Raw genomic sequence first — 22,169 nt, forward strand, 5'->3', positions numbered from 1 at the left:
AGGCAACGTAGTTCCCCTTTGAAACAAACAACATCACTAGTCTCTACCGTAGGATCTTCCCAATTCGTTGGAGAATCTAATTCACTGCAGTTTGCCTTTTTCAACACTCAAATAAGGAAAAAAAGAAAGAAGAAAGAAATAGAGCACAAACTGTGCCGTCAATTTGTTTGGACATGAGAAACTCTGCAACACAATACTAAAGCTGAAGAAAATAATGCAAACTTTCCTTGTTCATCAGTCAATTTTTGATTCGGTTTCTTCTGCAATCTGCTTACAGAGATGGGTATGTCATCAAACCCCAAATCTCTCTACCAGTCACTTGGGTCCTCTTCTTTTGCTTTTCTGTTTTTGGGTTTGTTCTTGTTTCCTTTTCTGCTTTTTCCAGTTCTCAGCATAGAATATGATTGCCTCTGTTTTATTTATCTTTCTTTTGGATTTTTCTGATAACTGGGTTCCTTATTAGTGTTTATGTTGAAGATGAATGGGTTTCCTTTGTTTTCAGTACTAATGGGGAATGCCAGTGGTAGAGAGGAAGGAGAAGGCTCTTCTTCTGGAGTAAACAACTTTCAAGAGAATGATGAATCCATGGCTCACTCACCTCCCCATAACCCCTACTTCACTTCACAAGTGAGTTATTTTCTGCTTTTCATTTTTCAAAATTTCATTTGTGTATGTATGCTTTGATTTTTGTCCCTCAAGATTAAAACTTTTAGGAAGAGCTTCCCAAACATATAGGTTCCTTTTTAGATTGTTTATTAAATTTAAATTTGTGAGTTGAGTATAGAACAGGTTCAAAGTTCTTTGCTTTAGTATTGCAAGTCACTACTTCACTATTCAGTACAAGAAGAATAAGTAAGAATTGCAATATCTATTGACATTTCACCCTAAGCTTGTAACATTAATCTGGTCACAACTTAATTGATAAAAATCCTGATGCAAAGATTTGTTGGTAAACCTTGTATAATATGTTTCTTCCTCAAACAAGGTATAGTAATACCTTCACTTGTGATTTATGTTGGTTGCAGAAAATGCCATCACGTTTGTCTGTTGTGCACAAAGGTATTGTAAAAATCTGTCTCATAGTGATGATAGTCCTTATAATTTATCTGCATTTCTACTTCAGAATCTGGGGAACACATTAACAAGGGCGGATGAGGCACTTCAGACTCAAACTCATGTGTTATTGCAAAATACAGAATATAATGATAATGTACAAAATCAGAGCTTGAGGCGCATGAAGATCTCATGGACTCATGGTGGTAGGCAGGTTGCTATCACTGGATCATGGGATAATTGGGAGACCAGGTACTGATTTTTCTAGGGGTTTCATTGCTTAACAACAATATACTTTTATTCTTAGCACCATCACTGATATGATCTATTTCGTGTCTTATACAGGGAGCTGCTACAGGATACAGGTAACGAATTCATTGTCATAAAGTTGCTTCCATCGGGTCTCTATCAGTACCGCTTCATTGTTGATGGGTGTTGGAGGTGTGCTCCAGACTTGCCTTGGATCTATGATGATACAGGGACTGCCTACAATGTTTTAGATTTGCAGGTAATTTTATGATTTATAATGTGGTAATTTCTTGTTCTCAGTTATGGCTTATCCCTAGTGCTAGGCCTTAAGGGTCTTTATCTTTCGCTTAAGTAGTTAAGTACGTATATTGGGACAAAAGGCTTACTTGAGTTTCGTAGAGCTGAGACTGCATATGGATATGTCACAGGAACATAGAACACCACATCTTACACTTCAGCATATGTCATAAGAGTATAGAACACCATGTCTTACCCTCCAGCATATGGCAATTCAATTCCTAGTGACACTCACTCTTGTACATGAAGGTGATGAAGCTAAATGCTTTGAAATATAGGATCCACAGTTTGCAACTTGTGGCTTGCCGAAGGTTGTGGAGTGGCAGTTCTTGATCAAGTAAAGCCACAGGCCATGGCTGTCAAATGATTAAGGAGAGAGAAATATCCTATGGTGAAAATCTCTCTTATTTAAGCTTCAAGCTTACTGAAGAGTCATATGTTGATTCTCACAAAAGATTGGACGTTCAAATATTTAAAGTTTTTCGTAATAGCATGAAAATCATTTACAGTGGGTCATTTCTGAGAACCCCATTTCTGATTTCATTGGATAGCATCACTTGACCAATAAGAAAACAGGATGAGCTAATTTAAAAGGACCAACACAAATTCTGGTTTTGGACAATATTTGAACTTGTATTCAATCACTGCTTTATTCTAAGTATTATCAATTGGAGCTTTATGGCCAAAAAGTTCATAGACCTTTACATCTGCATATGAGTACTAGGAACAAATTGCACAGTACCTGTCAATCAGATGTTCCGGATCCAATTTCTTATTACTTCTCAGTGTATTGTCAATACTTGTTGCCAATAACCAGGTTTTCTGCATTTAGCCACTAAACTGTTTGATCTTATTCTGAGTTATATAGGAGTGTCCGCACACTTCTAATGTATAGTATATCATGGTTCTGTTTTATACCTGTAGAGGATGAAATTTGATGAGTATAATTTTTTTTCTTCACCTTTTTATAATTCAAGACCTCAATCTCTTGAACATAAATTGCTACAAATATAAGTTTTGCACACTACTGTCTGACAAGTAGATTTTCCACAGTTAAGAATATAATTAACGTGATTGCTGGAGGTGATAAATCTTAGGATTTTCCATCTTGTTCAATTTACAACAGTTGTTGAAGAACATATAGTTGGAGTAATTGCTGATGTTTGCAGTTTTGAAATTGCCAAGTGTATCTGTTAGTACTTAGTCTAACACTGCTGCAACCTGTTTCACTGCCAAAATACATAATGCAGGAGTATGGTTTGGAATTGCCTCAGCGCCTGTTAAAGTTCGAATCTTCGCCATCCCCACCTTCAAGCTATGATAACAAACACTTGAGAGAAGATGATTTCAGTAAACCTCCACCAGAAGTACCACCACAACTACAAGTCCCATTTTTAGACAGGCAATCCTCCTCTTCAAATGTTGGCGACGAGCCATTATCAATGCCTTATTATTCACAATTGAACCATTTGTACATCCAGAACCAAATTGGTGGCGAGTCTTTCGCACTCAGTTCTACACATAGGTTTCGTCAAAAATTAGTTACAATGGTGTTATACAAGCGATTGAACAGAGAAAATTCATAATTTTTATATTCATTATGGGAACTAGAATATAATGTGTAGATTTGTAATACGAGTATATCACTTGGAATTCATGTGATTCAGTAGTTGAAATGGCAGCTCATATAGGTCAATCTGTAAGAGCAACATGGTGTGCAAAATATACCATGTGTACTTCATTTTGGATATGATATTTACCGTACCCTTCTGTCATTTCTATTGAATTTGTAAACTTCTGAACTAAGTATCTAACTGAGTTTGCTAGCTCTGACAGTGTCAAAAACTTGTTTAATGTAAGCAATTACAGTGGAATAATCCGACTTAATTTCGTATGAGAAACTCAGAAGTCATAACATCACCAAATATATAAGGGAAGAAACTCTAATTGTATTTGAAAAAAACTCAAATTGTAAATCGGAAGGTGTAATATATAACTAAACAATATTAGAAGCTCCTGTGTTGTTACTGCTTCACTATGAGCTGTAATGACAGTGAAGAGTAGATCTTCCCCCAGAAGAGATATGCAAACACATGGTTGTATGCAACCGATGGTTTCTAGGGAAGAAAAATCCGGTAGTGGATCATCGAACTGGTACCTTAATCCAACCATTAGCAAAAGCAATGGCTAAGATGACAAAAGGTGTGGACATGCCAAATATGATAATGTAAGGAAGAGGGGTCATCATGGGATTTTCCCCTTCCCTTTCTCCTGCTGTTTGCCAGTACCTGTAAGTTTGCCAACAGTAAATCCCTTATAAACTTTAAAGAACTTGAATCACTCTCTAATTCTAAGGTATGTTACTGGAAGTGACCATGGTAAATTGTAAATGGTGAAAAGTGTAAAGCTTACTGCTCTGGCTCTTGTTCTCTAGTTATAAACTTTTTCTTTCCTCCTTTATTTGCTTCTGCATCTCCACCCCCTACAAACATTAAACATATTCATCTCAGCCTCATTTGGACAAGCATTAGCATAGAAAGCTCAAGAACCACTCAAGCATTAACATTAAAAAAAAAACAAAGATTATTATACCTAAATCTGCTTGAATCTTGAAACTGTTTGTTCTCCTCTTTGGTGAAATGGAAGTGAAAGAAAGAGAAGATAGTGGTGATTGGCCTGAGGGTGCAAGAAATGTTGTGGTGGGAGAGAAGAGAGCCAACCTGGCTGCCATTTTTTCTGAGAAGTGTGATCTTCTTTGCCCATCTCTTGAGCTTCACATATATGTCATTGGTTTTGGATATGCTGATGTGGTCACAGTGGAAACAGATATTAAGCTATGGATAGTTGGATACAAAAACCTTATCTAAGCCACATATGACCAAAGGGTCACTCTGAGAGTCAAGTAACCTGTTTCTTTTCAGAATATGATTTCTAAAGTTTAGAATTTTAGGCTCTGAAGTGGTACTTTAAACACTCGTTGAATCGACTTTCAATTGAAATTTCAGTAAACTTAACTGAATCATGCTCATACACTATCAATCTAAAATTTTGACCCGTGGTAAATATTACCAACCTCCTTTATTAATGTGGATTGGTTCGTTTCTTTTTATCATGATCATTAACACTAGACTAAAACACACCATGTTATTTTTTAATTCTATTTTGATTTTACCTTTCATCTTCTTATCCATGAATAATATTTTCAAATGATATCTCATGCAAAGATATAGATGTAACTTCACACACCTTTTGACTAACAAAACATGTGTGGTATACATAGATATACGTAGAAGTCCAGCACTACAACCCATTAAATTTTTGATGTAGGATACGGGCGCCTTTGTTATTTTGATTTCGACACTCATTACCTTATCCTACAAAGTCTTCTGAAAATTGTATGTTGATGGCCGGTGTTTCCTCTCCATGGCATCCATTTATGATTTGAAGTTCCAATTTAATGGAGAAAAATGAGAGGACAATAAGTGGTAAAAATAAAAAGTAGAAAAAAAAAACTATACCTCCGCTGGTCAATACAAATTTGTACCATCACTACTATGAAATAGTTGAAAGGAGAGATCTTCATAATCAACAAAAATATGATCTAAACCCGTTTGACTAAAACCCGCTCTAAAGTCTAAACCCGTTTTTGCCAAACTCATAAAGTAGAAGAGGTCATTGCTTTGAGCCTCCGCTTCCAAATTCGTGGTGGGCAATCAAAGCCATGCCTTGAAGTCACCGGCATTCTATTTGATCGTAACCCCAAACCAAACTATATATTAACCCTTTTTACCTCATTCTACGCAGACAAGTTTTCTACTTATCAAAGCTTCCTTTCTAGTCGCCCCCTGCTCCCTGAGTCAGTCAACTCTGCAATCCAAACCGTCCATCTCACCACTTCCACCAATTTGTGTGCTCAAAGATTGGACCTTTACGCCTGCCCATCTCCCCATTTCTCAATTAAGAAACCCAATCAACCCATATATTCACTTTCCTCGTCAAAGCTTTGATTTTTATTACATCAAGTTCTGGGTTGGTTCAATCTCAGTACGCAGAGTCTGCCTTGGAGGTTTTTGCTACTTACCCTTTTGCTAGTCTGGTCTCTTCTCAATCGGGTTGGTCTTGTTTTTCAAGTTTGAACTCAAAGTTTTGATCTTTGCCTTCATCTGGGTTTTTGTGTTCGCTCTGTAATATATAGCTATGAATATACTAGTAAGACTGAAACGTGTTTTACTGCCGTCTGTTGTTGATCCCATGGCTTATAGTAGTAGTGCTGGTAAGAAGCAGCGTCTGAAAGACTATGCCTCTTTCCGGCGATTCGTGTCACTTGTTTCGATTACATGCTTGGCAGTTTTTCTGCTGGTTTTCCTGTTAAGAATGAATTCAAGTTCGAATTTTGGGGTGCCCTTTTCGGATGAGTTTGATGAGGTGTTGCCTAGGAGTTATAATCGATCACTTATTAGCCGAAGACTTAACCTTCCCAAGCAGAATGATTTGTCAATTGAGTTGGAGAAGAGAAATCAGATGCCTCCTAGAAACTTAGATCTGTATCCGAGTCTAGCTAAGGATCATATAACTGTTGTTCTATATGTACACAACCGACCGCAATATCTGAAAGTAGTTGTTAATAGTATATCTCAGGTTATAGGAATCAATGAGACTTTACTGATAGTTAGTCATGATGGGTACTTTGAGGAAATGAATAAGATTATTGAGGGTATTAGGTTTTGCCAAGTGAAGCAGATATTTGCTCCTTTCTCGCCCCATGTCTTTCCCAGTGGCTTTCCGGGAGTGTCACCTGCGGATTGTAAGGAGAAGGATAATGCTGCAGAGAAGCACTGCAAAGGGACTCCTGATCAGTATGGGAACCACAGGTCGCCAAAGATTGTGTCCTTGAAGCATCATTGGTGGTGGATGATGAACACGGTGTGGGATGGATTGAGTGAGACTAAGGAACACAATGGTCATATTCTTTTCATAGAGGAAGACCACTTTCTTTATCCCAATGCATATCAGAACTTGAAGATATTGACTGAGCTGAAGCCTAAAAAATGCCCTCACTGCTATGCTGCGAATTTGGCACCTTGTGATGTGAATGCCAGGGGAGAAGGATGGGATAGTTTGATTGCAGAGAGAATGGGAAATGTGGGTTATGCATTTAACCGGACTATTTGGAGGAAGATCCATAAGAAGACCAGCAAGTTCTGCTATTTTGATGATTACAATTGGGATATTACAATGTGGGCGACAGTTTATCCCTCATTCGGTAATGCTGTTTTCACATTACGAGGGCCTAGGACGAGTGCAGTGCACTTTGGAAAGTGTGGTTTGCACCAGGGCCAGGAGGGTGAGAAAGCATGCGTTGATAACGGCGTGTTGAACTTTCATGTGGAAGATGCAGACAAGGTTGCAAACATCAATCCAGACTGGGAAGTGCGAGTCTTTGAGAATCAGCCGGGGTATAAAGCTGGGTTCAAGGGTTGGGGAGGTTGGGGTGACAAGAGAGACCATCAGTTGTGCTTGAATTTTGCTCAGATGTATCATTTATAGATAATATAAACATCAATTCTTCTCTATCTTTTTGCCCCTGACTGTTGTAATGGGTAGAAAATCTGGATTTCTTTTTGTGGAGTGATTAATCAATGGCATGAGTAGCTGTTAGGTGTTTGTATTACCTTTGTTGCTCCATAATGTTACAATCATATACACGCTTCATCTTGAATCTGCACTTTGGTTTATCTTTAGTTTCTTCATAATTTTGCCAAGAGAAATCACATTTTACTTCTTTTCATATAGAATTTGCTCTTGGGATCTATAGTCTCAAGCATCTTGTTGTGTCCATACTGTTTTCTAATTAGTTTCGTCTTGGTTAAGACCGTGTTGTTTTCTTCTACCAGGTGATAGAACTTGTGATTCATAAGAAAATAAAAGTAAAGAGGGCTTTTGATTTCAGTGGTAACTATGACTGAAGTCTGAAGTGCTCGATGCAATAGTTTCCTTTTTCGGAAAAGGAAAATATCCTGAGAAGTCATACAGTGTATTTGGATAGTCTCAAATTTCCTAGAATTTAAATAAAAATTAGTATTTGAGGATTCATTTTCTCAAAATTTTCTGTTTGAATTAAAATTATGTGAAAATTACAATTCACCTGAAAAACAAATCATGGAATTTAAGTTGGAGATTCCCCACTTAAATTCCAGGTGTTTTTTTTATTCCTTCCATATAGCGTTAATTTTTGTTATTTTAAAAGTTCTTCATTTTGTAGTCCAAACAATAAAGTTCATGGTATAATTGAAATCTATTGAATTATAATTCTCATGATTTTATAATTTCTATAGAAACTCAAATCACAGTATCCAAACACACTGGTCTTTGAGCAATCTACTGTATGCTAAACAGAATCAAAATCCAAAGGACATTTAGAGGAAGGCATAGAGTTCATTTAATCTTCATTGGTTTTAGCCTAACATAGCTGCTATGTGATTAAGTTATGAACAGAGAAATTCCGGAAGGAGATATTTTCTGCATGCCATTTCTGGTATAATTGTGACCAGCAAATTTGTTCAGAGGACCAAATAAAAACAGTGTTCTTTTTTCCTTTTTCTTCTTGTTCTTGGGCGTCGGCATATGTGCGACGGTGGCCCCTACGGAAGTTCTAAATTTTGTTTGGCAAAATGGTGGACTTCGATATACATTTGACCAGAGTGCAGCAACTAGCAAGTGCCAAAATCACGTGCTCATTTCTGCATGTTGGCCATGGATAAGGATCACCCTCCACCCACCTCAACATTTTTGGAGCAACTCTGCCTCTACCCACATGGGCCTTCTCTTTTTCCATTCATTATTGAGATCCAGTTCTCTCAAAGAATCATCTCCAGTAATTTTTTTTTCCCACTAAAGATTCATAATTTGCCAAATTTGGTACTGGTGCGATATCATCCCAAATACATATAAAGCATAAACAGAGGAATAATGTTTGCAATTTGATGATGATACATAATGGTTTTGCTTACATAGAGTCAATGTTGATCAACAAGTAAGCCCACAAGCTAATTTATGTTTGTGTTATAGTTGAAATTCGAGTCATTTTCTGTTTTCCCAATATTTACTTACTCTGACCTCAGCAGCAGTAACAAAAAATGAACTTTCTTTCAGGTTGTGAATTACAGCAAAAGGAACTGACCCCGGTAAAATGAAGTAAAGGGCCCATGTAGTAGAAGGCTAGAAGCAGCCAGTGTTTCTTGCTTACTTTATTTCGTGTTTGTTTGTGAACTTGGGGAATTGAGGAGTCCGGAGTCCCTAGAATTCTGGTCGGTTTGATCGTGTCTGTGTCATCCATACCCTGCAACCGCAAGCTTTGATGGTCAGTCATACCCATCCCTCTTCTACATAAGTTTATCTGGTTATTTATGTGTTTTTGGATTTTTGTTCTCCTTGAATTCTGTGTGCAATATTGGTTTGGGGATTTGAAATTTGTGGGAAGAGACTGGAATGTCAATTAGGTAGAGTGTTACAAAAAGGGGTTGTTCAATTTTTCATCTTTCTGAAGAAGTTGGATGAGTTTAAGCTTTGTAATTGAGTTTGTGTATCTGGGTTAGTGAGAAAGTTGGGAACTTTGTGGGGTTTTAGCTGATTTCTGCTTTCTGAAGTGTGGAAGTTGGGAATTTGTTTGTGATGGTCTGTTTCTTTTGCCGGTGGTATTTTGGTTGAATGTAGAATCATGATTCAAGGAGGCCAAGTGAATTGAATATTCTTTCTTGTCAAGCTTTTCTTGGTTTCTTGGTGATTGCAAAAAGGGTTTGCCTTTCTGGCATTCAGTTGTAGTTGGATTATGTGTGTTCCTGGTTCATGGTTATTCCTGTGTCCGGTAGTTTACAGTAACCAAGAGTATTAGAAGTTGATCAGTTGAGAATTTGAATTCTGGGGTGCACATGTGTTGGATTGATTGAACTAAGCAACTAAGCTGGTTTGGGGGAGGAAGGAAGAATAATTGTAGCATAAGGAGTGTTGAGAGATGTCATCAGTGTCTTTGAACAAGACAAGCAGTTCTAGAACTCCTAGAAGTAGCTCTTCTAGATCAAAACATGGGGATCGTGTGGTTTCCCAGACACCCATTGATGCAAAGCTAGATGTCGACTTTAGGGAATCTGAACAGCGTTTCGATTACTCCACCTCAATTGACTGTAATATCTCAAGTTCAACTAGCAATGTCCCCTCAGCCACTGTTTCAGCTTACCTCCGGAAGATGCAGAGAGGCGGGCTGATTCAATCATTTGGTTGCTTGATTGCTATTGATGAACAAAACTTTAGTGTTCTTGCCTACAGTGAAAATGCCCCAGAAATGTTGGACTTGGCCCCCCATACTGTTCCTAATATACAGCAGCGAGAAGCTTTGTCTATTGGAACAGATGCTCGCACACTCTTTCAGTCTCCAGGTGCTGCTGCATTGCAGAAAGCAGTTAATTATGAGGAAGTTAGTCTTCTCAATCCCATTTTGGTGCATTGTAACACTTCGGGTAAGCCCTTTTATGCAATTCTTCATCGAGTCGATGTTGGCTTAGTAATAGATTTAGAACCAGTTCTAGATGATGTTCCTATCACTGCTGCGGGCCAATTGAGATCTTATAAGCTTGCAGCCAAAGCCATCTCAAGATTGCAGTCCTTGCCAAGTGGGGATGTATCATTGTTATGTGATGCTATAGTGAAGGAAGTTAGTGATTTGACGGGGTATGATCGCACGATGGTGTATAAATTTCATGAAGATGAACATGGGGAAGTTGTTGCTGAGTGCCATAGACCTGACCTGGAACCTTATCTGGGTTTGCACTACCCAGCCACTGATATACCTCAGGCTTCAAGATTTCTTTTTATGAAGAACAAGGTTAGGATGATATGTGATTGTTTTGCCTCTTCAGTTAAAGTCGTTCAGGATAAAACATTAGCTCAGCCGTTGAGTCTTTGTGGATCAGCATTGAGATCTCCTCATGATTGTCACGCACAGTATATGGCAAACATGGGTTCTGTAGCATCGCTTGTAATGTCTGTGACAATCAATGGTGAGGATGATGACATGGATCATGATCAGCAGAGGGAAAGAAAATTGTGGGGTTTAGTGGTTTGCCATCACACAAGACCTAGATTTACTCCATTTCCGTTAAGGTATGCATGTGAATTTTTGATTCAAGTCTTTGGTGTACAGATCCACAAAGAAGTGAAGTTGGCTGCTCAGTCAAGGGAGAAACACATAATGCAAACCCAGTCTCTGCTTTGTGACATGCTCCTTAGGGATGCCCCTCTAGGTATTGTTACTCAATCACCTAATGTGATGGATCTAGTTAAGTGTGATGGAGCTGTACTGTATTACGGGAAGAAATTCTGGTTAATTGGGGTCACCCCATCTGAGGCACAAGTTGGAGATATTGCTGCATGGCTTCTTGAATACCATAATGAGAGCACAGGCCTAAGTACTGATAGTCTTATGGAAGCTGGCTATCCAGGTGCTTCAGATCTTGGGGATGAAGTTTGCGGAATGGCTGCGATTAGAATTACTTCAAGGGACTTCCTCTTTTGGTTTCGATCCCACACTGCAAAGGAAATCAAGTGGAGTGGTGCAAAGCATGATCCTGATGAGAAGGATGATGGAAGAAAGATGCACCCCAGGTCATCATTCAAGGCTTTTTTGGAGGTAGTTAAGCGTCGGAGCACACCATGGGAAGATATTGAAATGGATGTCATCCATTCTTTACAGCTGATATTAAGAGAATCATTGCAAGAAACTGCTGTAGTTGATTCCAAAATGATTGTGACTGGTCCATCAGTTGATGACAGGATGGAGAGAGTGGATGAATTGCAAGTTGCCACAACTGAAATGGTTCGGCTTATTGAGACAGCTGCAGTTCCTATTTTCGCTGTTGATGCTACTGGTAATATTAATGGGTGGAATAAAAAGGCAGCCGAACTAACTGGATTAGCTGTTGAGCAAGCTATTGGCACACCACTAATAGATATTGTGGGAACTGATTCAATTGAAGAGGTGAAGAACATGCTCTCATTTGCATTGCAAGGTGATGCTACTCTTCTTTCCTTGGATATGTTTTAATATATATTTATTTATAATCAATGAGTACAAAGTTTCAAAAAAAAGAAAAAAGAAAAAGACACGTATATCATATCGTAGAAGTTTGCTTTTCATTTATCTGACACACGCCAACCTCGCTCATTTCTTTGAGTTCCATATACTGTCTCCTCTGCAATTTTTTTTCATTTGATTGATTTTATTATGTGATTTATATTTTTTTTTTATCCCCATCTGAAGCAATTGTGAAAACATTGATGGCAGGTGTAGAGAGGCAAAATGTTGAAATCAAACTGAAAACATTTGGTCATCAAGAAAATGGCAGTCTTACAATCTTGGTGGTCAATGCATGTTGTAGCCGAGATATAAAGGAAGATGTGGTTGGGGTTTGCTTTGTTGCTCAAGATCTTACAGGAGAAAAGATTGTTAAGGACAAATACACTCGTTTACTAGGTGATTATGTTGGAATAGTGCAAACGCCTTCTGCACTAATTCCTCCTATATTTATGACCGATGAAAATTGTCTTTGCTCAGAATGGAATGATGCTATGCAAAATTTGTCTGGTTTGCGAAAGGAAGAAGCTGTTGGTCGAGCACTCCTCGGGGAAGTCTTCACAAGTAGCAGTTTTGGCTGTCGTGTTAAAGATCCTGACACATTAACCAAGCTTAGGATATTGCTGAACGGGGTGCTTGCAGGCCAAGATGCCTGTAAATTGGTGTTCGGGTTTTTTGATCTGCAGGGTAATTACATTGAAGCAATACTTTCTGCTAACAAAAGAAGTGATGAAAATGGAAGGATTACTGGGGTGCTGTGCTTTATACATGTTGCGAGTCCAGAGCTTCAGTATGCTACGCAGGTGCAAAAAATAGCTGAGCAGGCTGCAGCTGATAGTCTTAGGAAAGTAGCCTACATCCGTGAAGAAATCAAAAGGCCTCTAAGTGGGATTATGTTAATGCAAAATCTCATGGGATCCTCTGACTTAAGCAAAGAGCAGAAGCAGCTACATAAGAAGAGCACATTGTGTCGGGAACAATTGACTGAGATTGTTGATGACACTGATCTTGAAAGCATGGAGGAATGGTATGTTCTTTTACAGTTTGTCTTTCCAATAGATATTGCATACATGTCAAGCACGAAGTCCACTTGTTTCAGTATCATATCTGCTGGTAACCACTAATTTGATACTTTGACTTGCAAAAAAGAATTTCACGAGATCAGTGTTCAGTGTCAATTGGTTTCTTGTTCTTTTTTTCGCTTCATAATAGTTGTGCGGTTCAGGTTGTCGAAAAATAAATTTTCTGAATACCTTACAAACAGCCTTTAATTTTCGGAGTACATACCTGCAGCTACATGGAGATGAATTCTGTTGAATTTAACCTCGGTGAAGCTATGGAAGTTGTCATGAATCAAGTTATGATCTTGAGTCAGGAGCGGCAGGTGCAGGTCATCCAAGATTCACCAGCTGAGGTGTCATCCATGATCTTGTATGGAGATAATTTGAGGCTACAACAAATTGTCTCAGATTTCTTGGCCAACGCAATCCATTTCACCCCTGCTTTTGATGGATCAACTGTTGTTCTCACAGCAATTCCAACAAAGGAACGTGTAGGGACTAAAATGCAAATTGTTCATCTAGAGTTTCGGTGAGTCTCGTTTGTCTTTACCCATGTATCATTGGTATTTCTGCTCTGCTAATATAAGCTGCCTATATAATGATTGACCTTGCAGAATCACTCATCCAGCACCAGGAATGCCGGATCATTTGATTCAAGAGATGTTTCACGACAGCCATCGCGTCTCAAGGGAAGGGCTGGGCTTACATCTCAGCCAAAATCTGGTGAAGGTCATGAATGGCACTGTACAATATCACAGAGGAGAAGACACATCATCCTTTAGAATCCTCATTGACTTTCCACTGGTTCACCACCTTAACAGCTGATATATATATCTTCACGGAGAATGACGACACTAGCTGCACTCCTCACTTAACCTCAACGGCATGATCTATAACAAAGTGCTACATGATACTGGTTTTTCACTGCTTAAATTGGGAAACTGGGATACTATCTACTAGAGATTCCAGCACTCCCGAGTATGTTTATAGCAGATTTGCAAATAAAAATCAAGTTTAATGGATGGCCTCCCCGAAATTGTGTTTGATTACAATACCGATACGATGTTCCACCATTTTGATCATTTGTTTTAATAAAGTTGTTTGGTCTGAAAAACTTGTCAAGGAACTTAAAAGTTAATATAATATAGTTATCACCTTGTGGCTGTAGTTTAGTGGTAAGAATTCCACGTTGTGGCCGTGGAGACCTGGGCTCGAATCCCAGCAGCCACACATTATGTTTTATTCATGGCCTTTTCTTTTTGGTAATCCATTTCAGTAGTTCATTGTATATGGTTGATTAAATTAACGTAATGCAGAAATTTAATTATACGATTTTCACGTTCAGGCTGTGGATTCCGTCTTTTTCCGGTCTCACCGTCTTGCTCGAGTGAATTTAGAGTTTATGTAGCTTCAATTCTTATCAATGGTGATGAAGTAGAGTTTTCAGTATAACAAGTCTGTTTCATTCGACTATTGGCTGATCGTTTGAGCATATCCAATTAGGTGGAGATCCAGTAATCAACGACATGGGAGGGCGGTAATGAATACAAAATAATAATTTACATGGCAGATCTATATATAGAGTTATAACTTATAAACTATGTTTATTTGTCTCTCATTGACTCTATAATTGTCTTTGTTTACACCTGCTTATAGTCGAAGGGCATAGAGGTTTGTGCACACCTTAGCTGGACGCTCGCAGCGGGATCTAGTCTTCCTTTTTTTTTTTTTTGGAAATTGCAGGATCAAAGTCTTAATTGATCATGGATAGATTAATTATGATATGTATACACACAGTTGCCGTAATATTAACTACCAAGTTGAAGCTGTATAGTTGCTCAAATCAACTACTCTGCCAAAAATGGAAGTATAACATTTCAGGGCCAACGTTCAGTCGGTTCAGATACTGATACTAGGCTACTAGCTGCCATTTCTATCATAGATAGGTGAAAGTAATGGAGATCCAACCCGGCGAAACCGACGACGTCGAAAGGTTAGTACTTTTGTGTTCATTATTTACAGATCATATTGTTCATCAATACATTACGACGTCGTCGATCAACTACCAATTTGGTTTGGTAGTTGTGGAGTTAGGTACGTCGTGGTGGGATTTCATAGTGCGTACTTGGGAGTATAGCTAGGTGATGTTGGAGAGAGAGAGAGAGAGAGTGGATCGGTCAATTGGTGAGGCGAGGTTGTCACTTGTGAGGTCGGGTTGGGACATTTTTTCTATAAATACAATGTGTTATCTGCATATATATATATATATATACATGGTCATTCCATTAAGAAATTCCTTTTTTGGGGTCTAAAAAAAATAGGTCATTTGACCAATTTTTTGATCGCATTTCAGCATCTTCACCGTTCAACATTTAGAGTATAATGTGTAGATCATATATGTAAAATTTCAGTCAAAATAGAGGTGTTTAAGGCATTCAAAACTGTGATTTAAACTTATAAGCATGAACCGTTCATGTTTGACAGATTTAGTACGTCCATTACTTTTGCCAAGTTTGATATCTTAACGATCACTATTTTGATTGAAATTTTACATAATAAATCTACACATTAGACTCTAAAAGTTGAACGGTATAGATGTTTAAATGTAGTCCAAAAGTTGGTTAATGAGATATCCCTTTAAAATACTAAAAAAAATCACTTAGTGGAATTACCTATATATATATATTTCCTATTTCTTTTTCTGTTGATGGTTCATGGTTGCATCTTCTTTCTTTTCTTTTACCAGGCTTCCAGGGTCGACAAGGTCACAATCTACAGCTTCAATCAGACAACTATGGTCATGGATTATTACACAATTTCCGTTGGTGGAAATGGTGTGTCGTTCCGCTGGGGAAGTACATGATTTTATTCTTAAAGACGAGGACATAGTCACATAGAGCCACTAGACTACGTTGTGTTTGTACCTCTATAATATATCTGGCACATATAATTCTCTTACCCATCAGTTTCACTTCCCGTGTAATATTTGGGAAGGGGATCATGAGTTGGGAGCAGATATTTGTGATATCATGTATTGCAGTGTCATTGGATCCTTTCTTCTTTTATATTCCATTCATCAATCAGGAAAACAAGTGTCTTGGAGTTGACATAAAACTCAGGAATACACTTCTTGTGCTGCGATCGCTCACTGATTATGCTATTCTATTATATATTGTATCACAAGCTCGCGATCGGCATCGGACTATCAACCACAATCCAGACTCCCACACCGACACCGAATCCTACTTTGACTCCAAACCTAGGCCATATTTGGTGCGAAACCTCAAGTCCAAATTAGAGGCAATCATGAGAGGGTGCCTTGGTTATCTATCTCTCTCATGATTGATGTACTTGCTCATCTTCCAATACCACAGGTGACAGTGTACTACTTTCATTTCCAATTTTAATTTCCTTCTTTTACTTGATTTATTTTTTATACCAAAGCATCTCCAACAACTTCATAATTTCTTTATTATGAAAAGCCAAAATTTAAAATTTTCATAATTTTTCAACATTAACTCTAACAGATTCTCTATTTTGCAGATAGGTATATTTATTATTATACTAAAATATTATACAATTAAAATAATTTTTTTATTATTTTCTAGATTCATATCTAATCTCATAATTATATGCATTTATTATTAATCTTTTACATTTAATTGTTGTTGGATGAACAACATATGCATCTTAGGAGTTGTTACCATGAAGATGAAGGCCCAAGGAGATTGGGCTTGAAGGTCATGGCAGCAATCTCACTTGAAATTTTAAGTTCGTCAGAATAGATAGAAAACCAGTTATCGGCGGTTCCACCTGCAATAAGAAGCTCAAAGTAGAGGCTTGAACACCATCCAATAGCAGAAGTTCTATCGTTGGCATGTGATGTTTGAAAAAGCTAAGACGTCCGCACTTTTGGAGAGTTGCAGACGTCCGTCCTTGATCGGGCATCTATATATATATATTCTAATCTTCATCATCGACTTTGTTTTTTGTAGACGAGGAAAAATATTGAAATGAGAAGATGATGACGTCTCAATATAAATTACTTTGGTTTGACATTATAACTTGGAAATTATGAATTTTTTAAGAAAGAAATAAAGGGATGAATTGATAATAAAAAAAATCACTTAATTTTCCATCAATTAATGTACGCATGCGTCCGAATTCTCACTCATTTACATACTTAGGAATACAAATACATAATTTTAACTGTTCAAACGTTTATTTTGTCACGGGTGCATCTACATCCACTACTATTGAAAAGAGGCTTAAACAGATTATTCAGATTCGAGATGATATGGGACGCAAATTTGATAGCATGGCTGCATTGTTAGCCACATCAGGAAATCAATCGTCTCCTCCACAATACCAAGCCAACACACCGCTTTTCTCCATAAAGCGAGGTACCATACCGCCTCTTCCTGCACCTTGAAGCATTTGCTAAATTCTTGTTGAAAATAATAAGTGCCACAATTATATATTTATGTGTGAAAGCACTTGTGCCCTCTATCTAGATTGAATTTGAAGTTTGATCTTGGAGTGATTAGCAAATTGTTGACTCGTAGTAACTTTTTCCTCTCAGAAATTACATACAGATCGACTACCTTATATGATATGGAATGCTTTTTGTACATTTCCATTCGTATTTTCTCTGAAATCTTAAAACACGCCCTGCGTTGATCATATATCTTGTAATGTATCAGACGACAATTCTGTTTAAAACCGTTGTCGTCACTAAAAAAAATCCCGCGAAAACCAAAATATGAATGAAGGAACAACCAAATCACACTCTTCTCCACTACAACACTATGTTCCGCTCTCTCCTCACTCCCAAACCTAAACCCCGCCGCCCTCCTCACCCTGCTTTCTCTTCTCTCATTCCCTCACCTCACCACAGCGAACCATCTCACCTCCACATCCAAACCCCACCCCCACCCCCACATTCCACTTCAACCTACGCCCATCTCCTCAATCACTTCAATCACTCCCTCTCCCAAAACGAAGCCCAAACCTTTCATTTACAAATCCTCAAACACGGCTTCACCCGAGACCTCTTCTTATGCAACACCCTCATCAACGTCTACGTCAGAATCAACTCTTTCTCCAATGCACGCAAGCTGTTCGACGAAATGCCTCACAAGAGCTCCGTCACCTGGGCCTGCCTCATTTCCGGGTACGCCCGCGGCGGAATGTCGGAAGAGGCCTGCGGGCAGTTTAAACGGATGATTTGGGAAGGTTTCGTGCCGAGTGTGTATGCTTTTGGGAGTGTTCTTAGGGCCTGCCAGGAGTTGGGTCCTGGCAGGCTCAAGTTTGGGATGCAGGTTCATGGAATGCTGTCAAAAACGCACGACTCTGATGTGTTGTTAGGTAATGTGGTGATGACTATGTATGGGAGGTGTTTGGGTTCTGCTTATGATGCTTACCGCGCTTTTTGTGAGACCAAGGTTAGGAATTTAGTGTCTTGGAATTCGATTATTTCGGTTTATTGTCAGAGAGGGGATGCAGTGTCTGCTTATGAGCTTTTTTCGGAGATGCAGAAGGATGGTGCGGGGTTGGATTTGCGGCCGAATGAGTATACTTTCGGGAGCTTAGTGCCTGCGTGTTGTAATTTGGTTGATTCTGGTTTGGTTTTGCTGCAGCAGATGCTGAGCAGGGTCTGCAAAGCTGGATTTTTGCAGGATTTGTATGTGGGGAGTGCTTTGGTTAGTGGGTTTGCGAGGGTTGGGTTGATTGATTATGCAAGGAAGATTTTTGAGCAGATGGGTGAGAGGAATGTAGTTTCAATGAATGGTTTGATGGTTGGACTGGTGAGGCAGAAGCGAGGAGAAGAAGCCGCTAGAGTTTTTATGGAGATGCAGGAGTTGGTTGGAATGAATGCTGATTCGCTTGTGGTTCTTTTAAGTTCTTTTGCTGAATTTTCTGTGTTAGAGGAAGGAAAAAGAAGGGGAAGAGAGGTTCATGCATGTGTAATTGTGAGTGGCTTGATTCACAGCAAGGTTGCTGTAGAGAATGGGCTTGTTAATATGTATGCCAAATGTGGTGCTATTAATGATGCTTGTTCAGTTTTCAGGGTCATGAAAGAAAAAGAATTAATCTCGTGGAACACTCTGATCTCTGGTCTTGACCAGAACGAGTGTTTTGAAGATGCAGTCCTCAAGTTCTGTGAAATGAGAAGATCGAAGTTGATGCCTTCAATTTTTACATTGATTAGTGCTCTGAGTTCATGTTCAAGCTTGGAGTGGATCAAGATGGGACAGCAAATACATTGTGAAGCCCTAAAATTGGGTCTTGATTTGGATGTTTCAGTTTCAAATGCTCTTCTTGCATTGTATTCCAACACAGGGTGTCTTAATGAATCTCGGAAAGTTTTTTTCTTGATGCCGGAGTATGACCAAGTGTCATGGAATTCTATAGTTGGGGCTTTAGCTAGTTCAGAGGCTTCAGGTTCGGAAGCCGTAGAATATTTATTGGAAATGATGCGATCTGGATGGGAACTTAATAGAGTAACATTTATTAGCATTCTTTCAGCTGTTGCATCTCTCTCACTTCGTGAGCTAGGACAGCAGATTCATGCGGTAGTATTAAAATACAATGCTGCCAAGGACTGTGCTATTGAGAATGCGCTTATTGCTTGCTATGGAAAGTGCGGATATATAGATGACTGTGAGAAGATATTTTCTAGAATGCCTGACAGAAGGGATGAAGTAAGTTGGAATTCCATGATTTCTGGATACATTCATAATGAGCTCTTGCCTAAGGCCATGGATTTGGTCTGGTTTATGATGCAGAAGGGTCACAAATTAGACTCTTTTACTTTTGCTACTGTTCTGAGTGCTTGTGCCTCAGTCGCAACATTAGAGCGTGGGATGGAAGTTCATGCATGTGCTATAAGATCTTGTTTGGAAGCTGATGTTGTAGTTGGGAGTGCACTAGTCGACATGTACTCAAAGTGTGGAAGGATTGATTATGCTTCAAGATTCTTCAAGTTGATGCCAGTAAGAAATGTGTATTCCTGGAATTCGTTAATATCTGGATATGCTCGCAATGGAGATGGACAGAATGCTCTGAGGATTTTCACACAAATGGAGCAACAAGATCAGCCACCAGATCATGTTACCTTTGTTGGGGTCCTATCAGCTTGTAGCCATGCAGGGCTCGTGGATGAAGGGTTTCAGCGTTTCAATTCTATGAGTAAAGTACATGGATTGGCGCCCAGGATGGAGCACTATTCATGTATGGTTGATCTTCTTGGAAGGGCAGGAAAACAAAATATGATAGAGGACTTCATCAAAAAGATGCCAATGAAGCCTAATGTTCTTATTTGGAGAACAGTTTTAGGGGCTTGTTGCCGAGCAAATGGCCGTAACACAGAGCTAGGCAGGATGGCAGGTGAAATGCTTTTGGAGTTGGAACCCGAAAATGCTGTGAATTACGTGCTTCTTGCTAACATGTATGCCTCTGGTGGGAAGTGGGATGATGTGGCCAAAGCTAGGATGACTATGAGGAAGGCAGCAGTGAAGAAGGAAGCTGGGTGCAGTTGGGTCACAATGAAAGATGGAGTTCATGTTTTTGTAGCGGGAGACAAATTACACCCAGAGAAGGATTTGATATATGAAAAACTGAAGGAACTTAACAAGAAAATGAGGGATGCTGGATATGTGCCTGAAACGAAGTTTGCACTATACGATCTTGAATTGGAAAACAAGGAAGAACTGCTGAGCTTTCACAGTGAAAAGCTTGCAGTTGCTTTTGTTCTTACTCGCCAGTCACAGTTGCCTATAAGGATTATGAAAAATCTTCGGGTTTGTGGTGACTGCCACTCTGCCTTCAAATACATATCAAAGATTGTTGACAGGAAAATAGTATTGCGAGATTCAAGCAGATTTCATCACTTTGCAGATGGCAAGTGTTCTTGTGGTGATTTCTGGTAACGGAATTGTTATCACTTTGTATCGAGCGGGAGTTTGATCATGGTATATAACGCCATAGGCATTGATGCAAGATATGCGACACTTCACTGAAACAGCTGAACAGTGCGTAACTACACCAAAGTGAGTCCGTGAACCTATGTTGTTCAGTGAATTATAATTTTGGTGAACAAACTGAAGCTAAATATCACTGAGATATAGCCATTGCCTAATTCATGAACAAACAGTTCGGATACAAATGAAAATTCTGTCTGCAGTCCCTAATTTTTATTGTTTTTGGTCAAACATTTAAAATTACTCTTACTAAGTCCAACTTATTTGGGAGATCATCAACTCCAACAGTTGCTTTTTCACAAGAAATTCAGCTATATATGGTTGACCATTTATATTTAGCTTTAAAGACTTAATTTCTATCGAAGGTAAGCTCATATTGACATTTCTATGTTTAAATTATCTTATGCAGCTAGCCTGCAATCTCCTGCTGGATGTCAACACAATACAAAGGTCTCCAATTCTCCATGTCAGAAAATTGGCAGTACTCACGCAGGCCCTTCCTAAAATCCAAGAGCTCCTCCCTATATAAATTCAGCACACCACAACGCTTAACAAGTGCCTACCCTGTGTTACAAGAACACAAGTCCTCAAGGAGAAGGAGAGACCTAAAGTATAGAGCTATGAAGGTGAATCAGGTCATCGTGATCCTTGTTATTGCATTGGCAGCAGCCATGTTACTTGGAATAGAAGCTACGAAATATAGTCGGAGGTGACCTGGGTTGGACTATTCCTCCCGGCGGTGCTGCCACTTATGCTACATGGGCTTCAAAGTACACCTTTGAAGTTAAAAAGGATCTTGTTGGTAAAACTAGTTCACTATATGCAATTTCAATTTTGATCAAACTGAACTATTACATTTTCATTTTGGTGACAATGAAGTTATAATTGGATGTTGTTTATGCAGAGTTCGATTTCCAAGCAGGATAAAATGATGTGATTGTAGTAACGAAGGAGAATTTCAATACAAGGATGCAGTAGCACTTTCAGTTGCCAATTCCGGCACATATTATTTCACTTGCAGCTTCGCTGGGCACTGCGTCAAGGGCCAAAAGGTAGCCATCTCTTTTGCTCCCTCTTCAAACCTGTTGCCTAGTGCAAGTCCGAGTGCTTCTGATGAATCTGCGGCGACAGAGCATCTCAAAGGATGATGACATGAAGATGCCGGTCTTTCATGGCTTTGACTACAGCAACAATATTCATTTCCTCCTAGCTAGTTTAGTAAAATAAATTAGGCTAATATCGCCTATGAAAATAACCGGAGTGTACCTTATTATCCAATGTTTAAGTTCATATAACACCTAAATCAGTAGATTCAGCAGCATATAAATTCTACTTCATACCAGCTAAACAAATATGCAAGAAACCTTTGAAGTTTGTTAGAGTGAACTAGCACTCTGATTA

General features: G+C 38.8%; 5 protein-coding genes, 1 non-coding gene and 1 pseudogene across 6 annotated transcripts; 6 read left to right on the forward strand and 1 right to left on the reverse strand.

Annotated features, from left to right (window-relative positions):
• Window positions 1–154: 154 nt before the first annotated feature.
• LOC126799603 (SNF1-related protein kinase regulatory subunit beta-2-like) lies at window positions 155–3,389 on the forward strand. The gene is made up of 5 exons (XM_050526842.1): window positions 155–283; window positions 503–627; window positions 1,124–1,305; window positions 1,399–1,561; window positions 2,850–3,389. Exons 1-5 carry the CDS (start codon window positions 280–282, stop codon window positions 3,183–3,185), a joined length of 810 nt encoding a protein of 269 aa, XP_050382799.1. The 5' UTR covers window positions 155–279; the 3' UTR covers window positions 3,186–3,389.
• A 141-nt stretch (window positions 3,390–3,530) lies between these two features.
• On the reverse strand, window positions 3,531–4,361 carry LOC126800108 (uncharacterized). The gene is made up of 3 exons (XM_050527399.1): window positions 4,192–4,361; window positions 4,012–4,081; window positions 3,531–3,887 (listed from the first exon to the last, which is right to left on the reverse strand). Exons 1-3 carry the CDS (start codon window positions 4,328–4,330, stop codon window positions 3,743–3,745), a joined length of 354 nt encoding a protein of 117 aa, XP_050383356.1. The 5' UTR covers window positions 4,331–4,361; the 3' UTR covers window positions 3,531–3,742.
• Window positions 4,362–5,421: 1,060 nt separating this feature from the next.
• Window positions 5,422–7,318, forward strand: LOC126798900 (alpha-1,6-mannosyl-glycoprotein 2-beta-N-acetylglucosaminyltransferase). Its single transcript, XM_050525982.1, has one exon. It carries the CDS (start codon window positions 5,797–5,799, stop codon window positions 7,144–7,146), a length of 1,350 nt encoding a protein of 449 aa, XP_050381939.1. The 5' UTR covers window positions 5,422–5,796; the 3' UTR covers window positions 7,147–7,318.
• Window positions 7,319–8,614: 1,296 nt separating this feature from the next.
• On the forward strand, window positions 8,615–13,869 carry LOC126801182 (phytochrome C). The gene is made up of 5 exons (XM_050528650.1): window positions 8,615–8,632; window positions 8,752–11,660; window positions 11,936–12,752; window positions 13,019–13,315; window positions 13,401–13,869. The coding sequence occupies exons 2-5, from the start codon at window positions 9,611–9,613 to the stop codon at window positions 13,609–13,611; spliced, it is 3,375 nt and encodes a 1,124-aa protein (XP_050384607.1). The 5' UTR covers window positions 8,615–8,632; window positions 8,752–9,610; the 3' UTR covers window positions 13,612–13,869.
• A 75-nt stretch (window positions 13,870–13,944) lies between these two features.
• TRNAH-GUG (transfer RNA histidin (anticodon GUG)) lies at window positions 13,945–14,016 on the forward strand. The gene has a single exon. It is a non-coding gene; the product is annotated as a tRNA-His (tRNA).
• Window positions 14,017–17,594: 3,578 nt separating this feature from the next.
• Window positions 17,595–21,323, forward strand: LOC126797270 (putative pentatricopeptide repeat-containing protein At5g09950). Its single transcript, XM_050523923.1, has 2 exons — window positions 17,595–20,837; window positions 21,178–21,323. The coding sequence occupies exon 1, from the start codon at window positions 17,595–17,597 to the stop codon at window positions 20,715–20,717; it is 3,123 nt and encodes a 1,040-aa protein (XP_050379880.1). The 3' UTR covers window positions 20,718–20,837; window positions 21,178–21,323.
• Window positions 21,200–22,079, forward strand: LOC126797271 (blue copper protein-like; annotated as a pseudogene).
• Window positions 22,080–22,169: the final 90 nt, after the last annotated feature.

This window comes from Argentina anserina, chromosome 6 (genome assembly GCF_933775445.1).
Source record: "Argentina anserina chromosome 6, drPotAnse1.1, whole genome shotgun sequence".
NCBI classification, from domain to species: domain Eukaryota; kingdom Viridiplantae; phylum Streptophyta; class Magnoliopsida; order Rosales; family Rosaceae; genus Argentina; species Argentina anserina.

What these genes read in the sequence shown, in the direction of transcription:
- LOC126799603 (XM_050526842.1), top strand. An exon ending in TGGGATAATTGGGAGACCAG is followed by an intron (nt 1,306 to 1,398) that starts GTACTGATTTTT and finishes TGTCTTATACAG; the next exon opens with GGAGCTGCTACAGGATACAG. An exon ending in ACAATGTTTTAGATTTGCAG is followed by an intron (nt 1,562 to 2,849) that starts GTAATTTTATGA and finishes TACATAATGCAG; the next exon opens with GAGTATGGTTTGGAATTGCC.
- LOC126800108 (XM_050527399.1), bottom strand. Translation starts at nt 4,330, where the DNA reads ATGGCAGCCAGGTTGGCTCTCTTCTCTCCCACCACAACATTTCTTGCA. An exon ending in CAAGATTCAAGCAGATTTAG is followed by an intron (nt 4,082 to 4,191) that starts GTATAATAATCT and finishes TAATGTTTGTAG; the next exon opens with GGGGTGGAGATGCAGAAGCA. An exon ending in AGAGAACAAGAGCCAGAGCA is followed by an intron (nt 3,888 to 4,011) that starts GTAAGCTTTACA and finishes GCAAACTTACAG; the next exon opens with GTACTGGCAAACAGCAGGAG.
- LOC126798900 (XM_050525982.1), top strand. Translation starts at nt 5,797, where the DNA reads ATGAATATACTAGTAAGACTGAAACGTGTTTTACTGCCGTCTGTTGTT.
- LOC126801182 (XM_050528650.1), top strand. Translation starts at nt 9,611, where the DNA reads ATGTCATCAGTGTCTTTGAACAAGACAAGCAGTTCTAGAACTCCTAGA. An exon ending in CTTGAAAGCATGGAGGAATG is followed by an intron (nt 12,753 to 13,018) that starts GTATGTTCTTTT and finishes ACATACCTGCAG; the next exon opens with CTACATGGAGATGAATTCTG. An exon ending in ATTGTTCATCTAGAGTTTCG is followed by an intron (nt 13,316 to 13,400) that starts GTGAGTCTCGTT and finishes TTGACCTTGCAG; the next exon opens with AATCACTCATCCAGCACCAG.
- LOC126797270 (XM_050523923.1), top strand. Translation starts at nt 17,595, where the DNA reads ATGTTCCGCTCTCTCCTCACTCCCAAACCTAAACCCCGCCGCCCTCCT.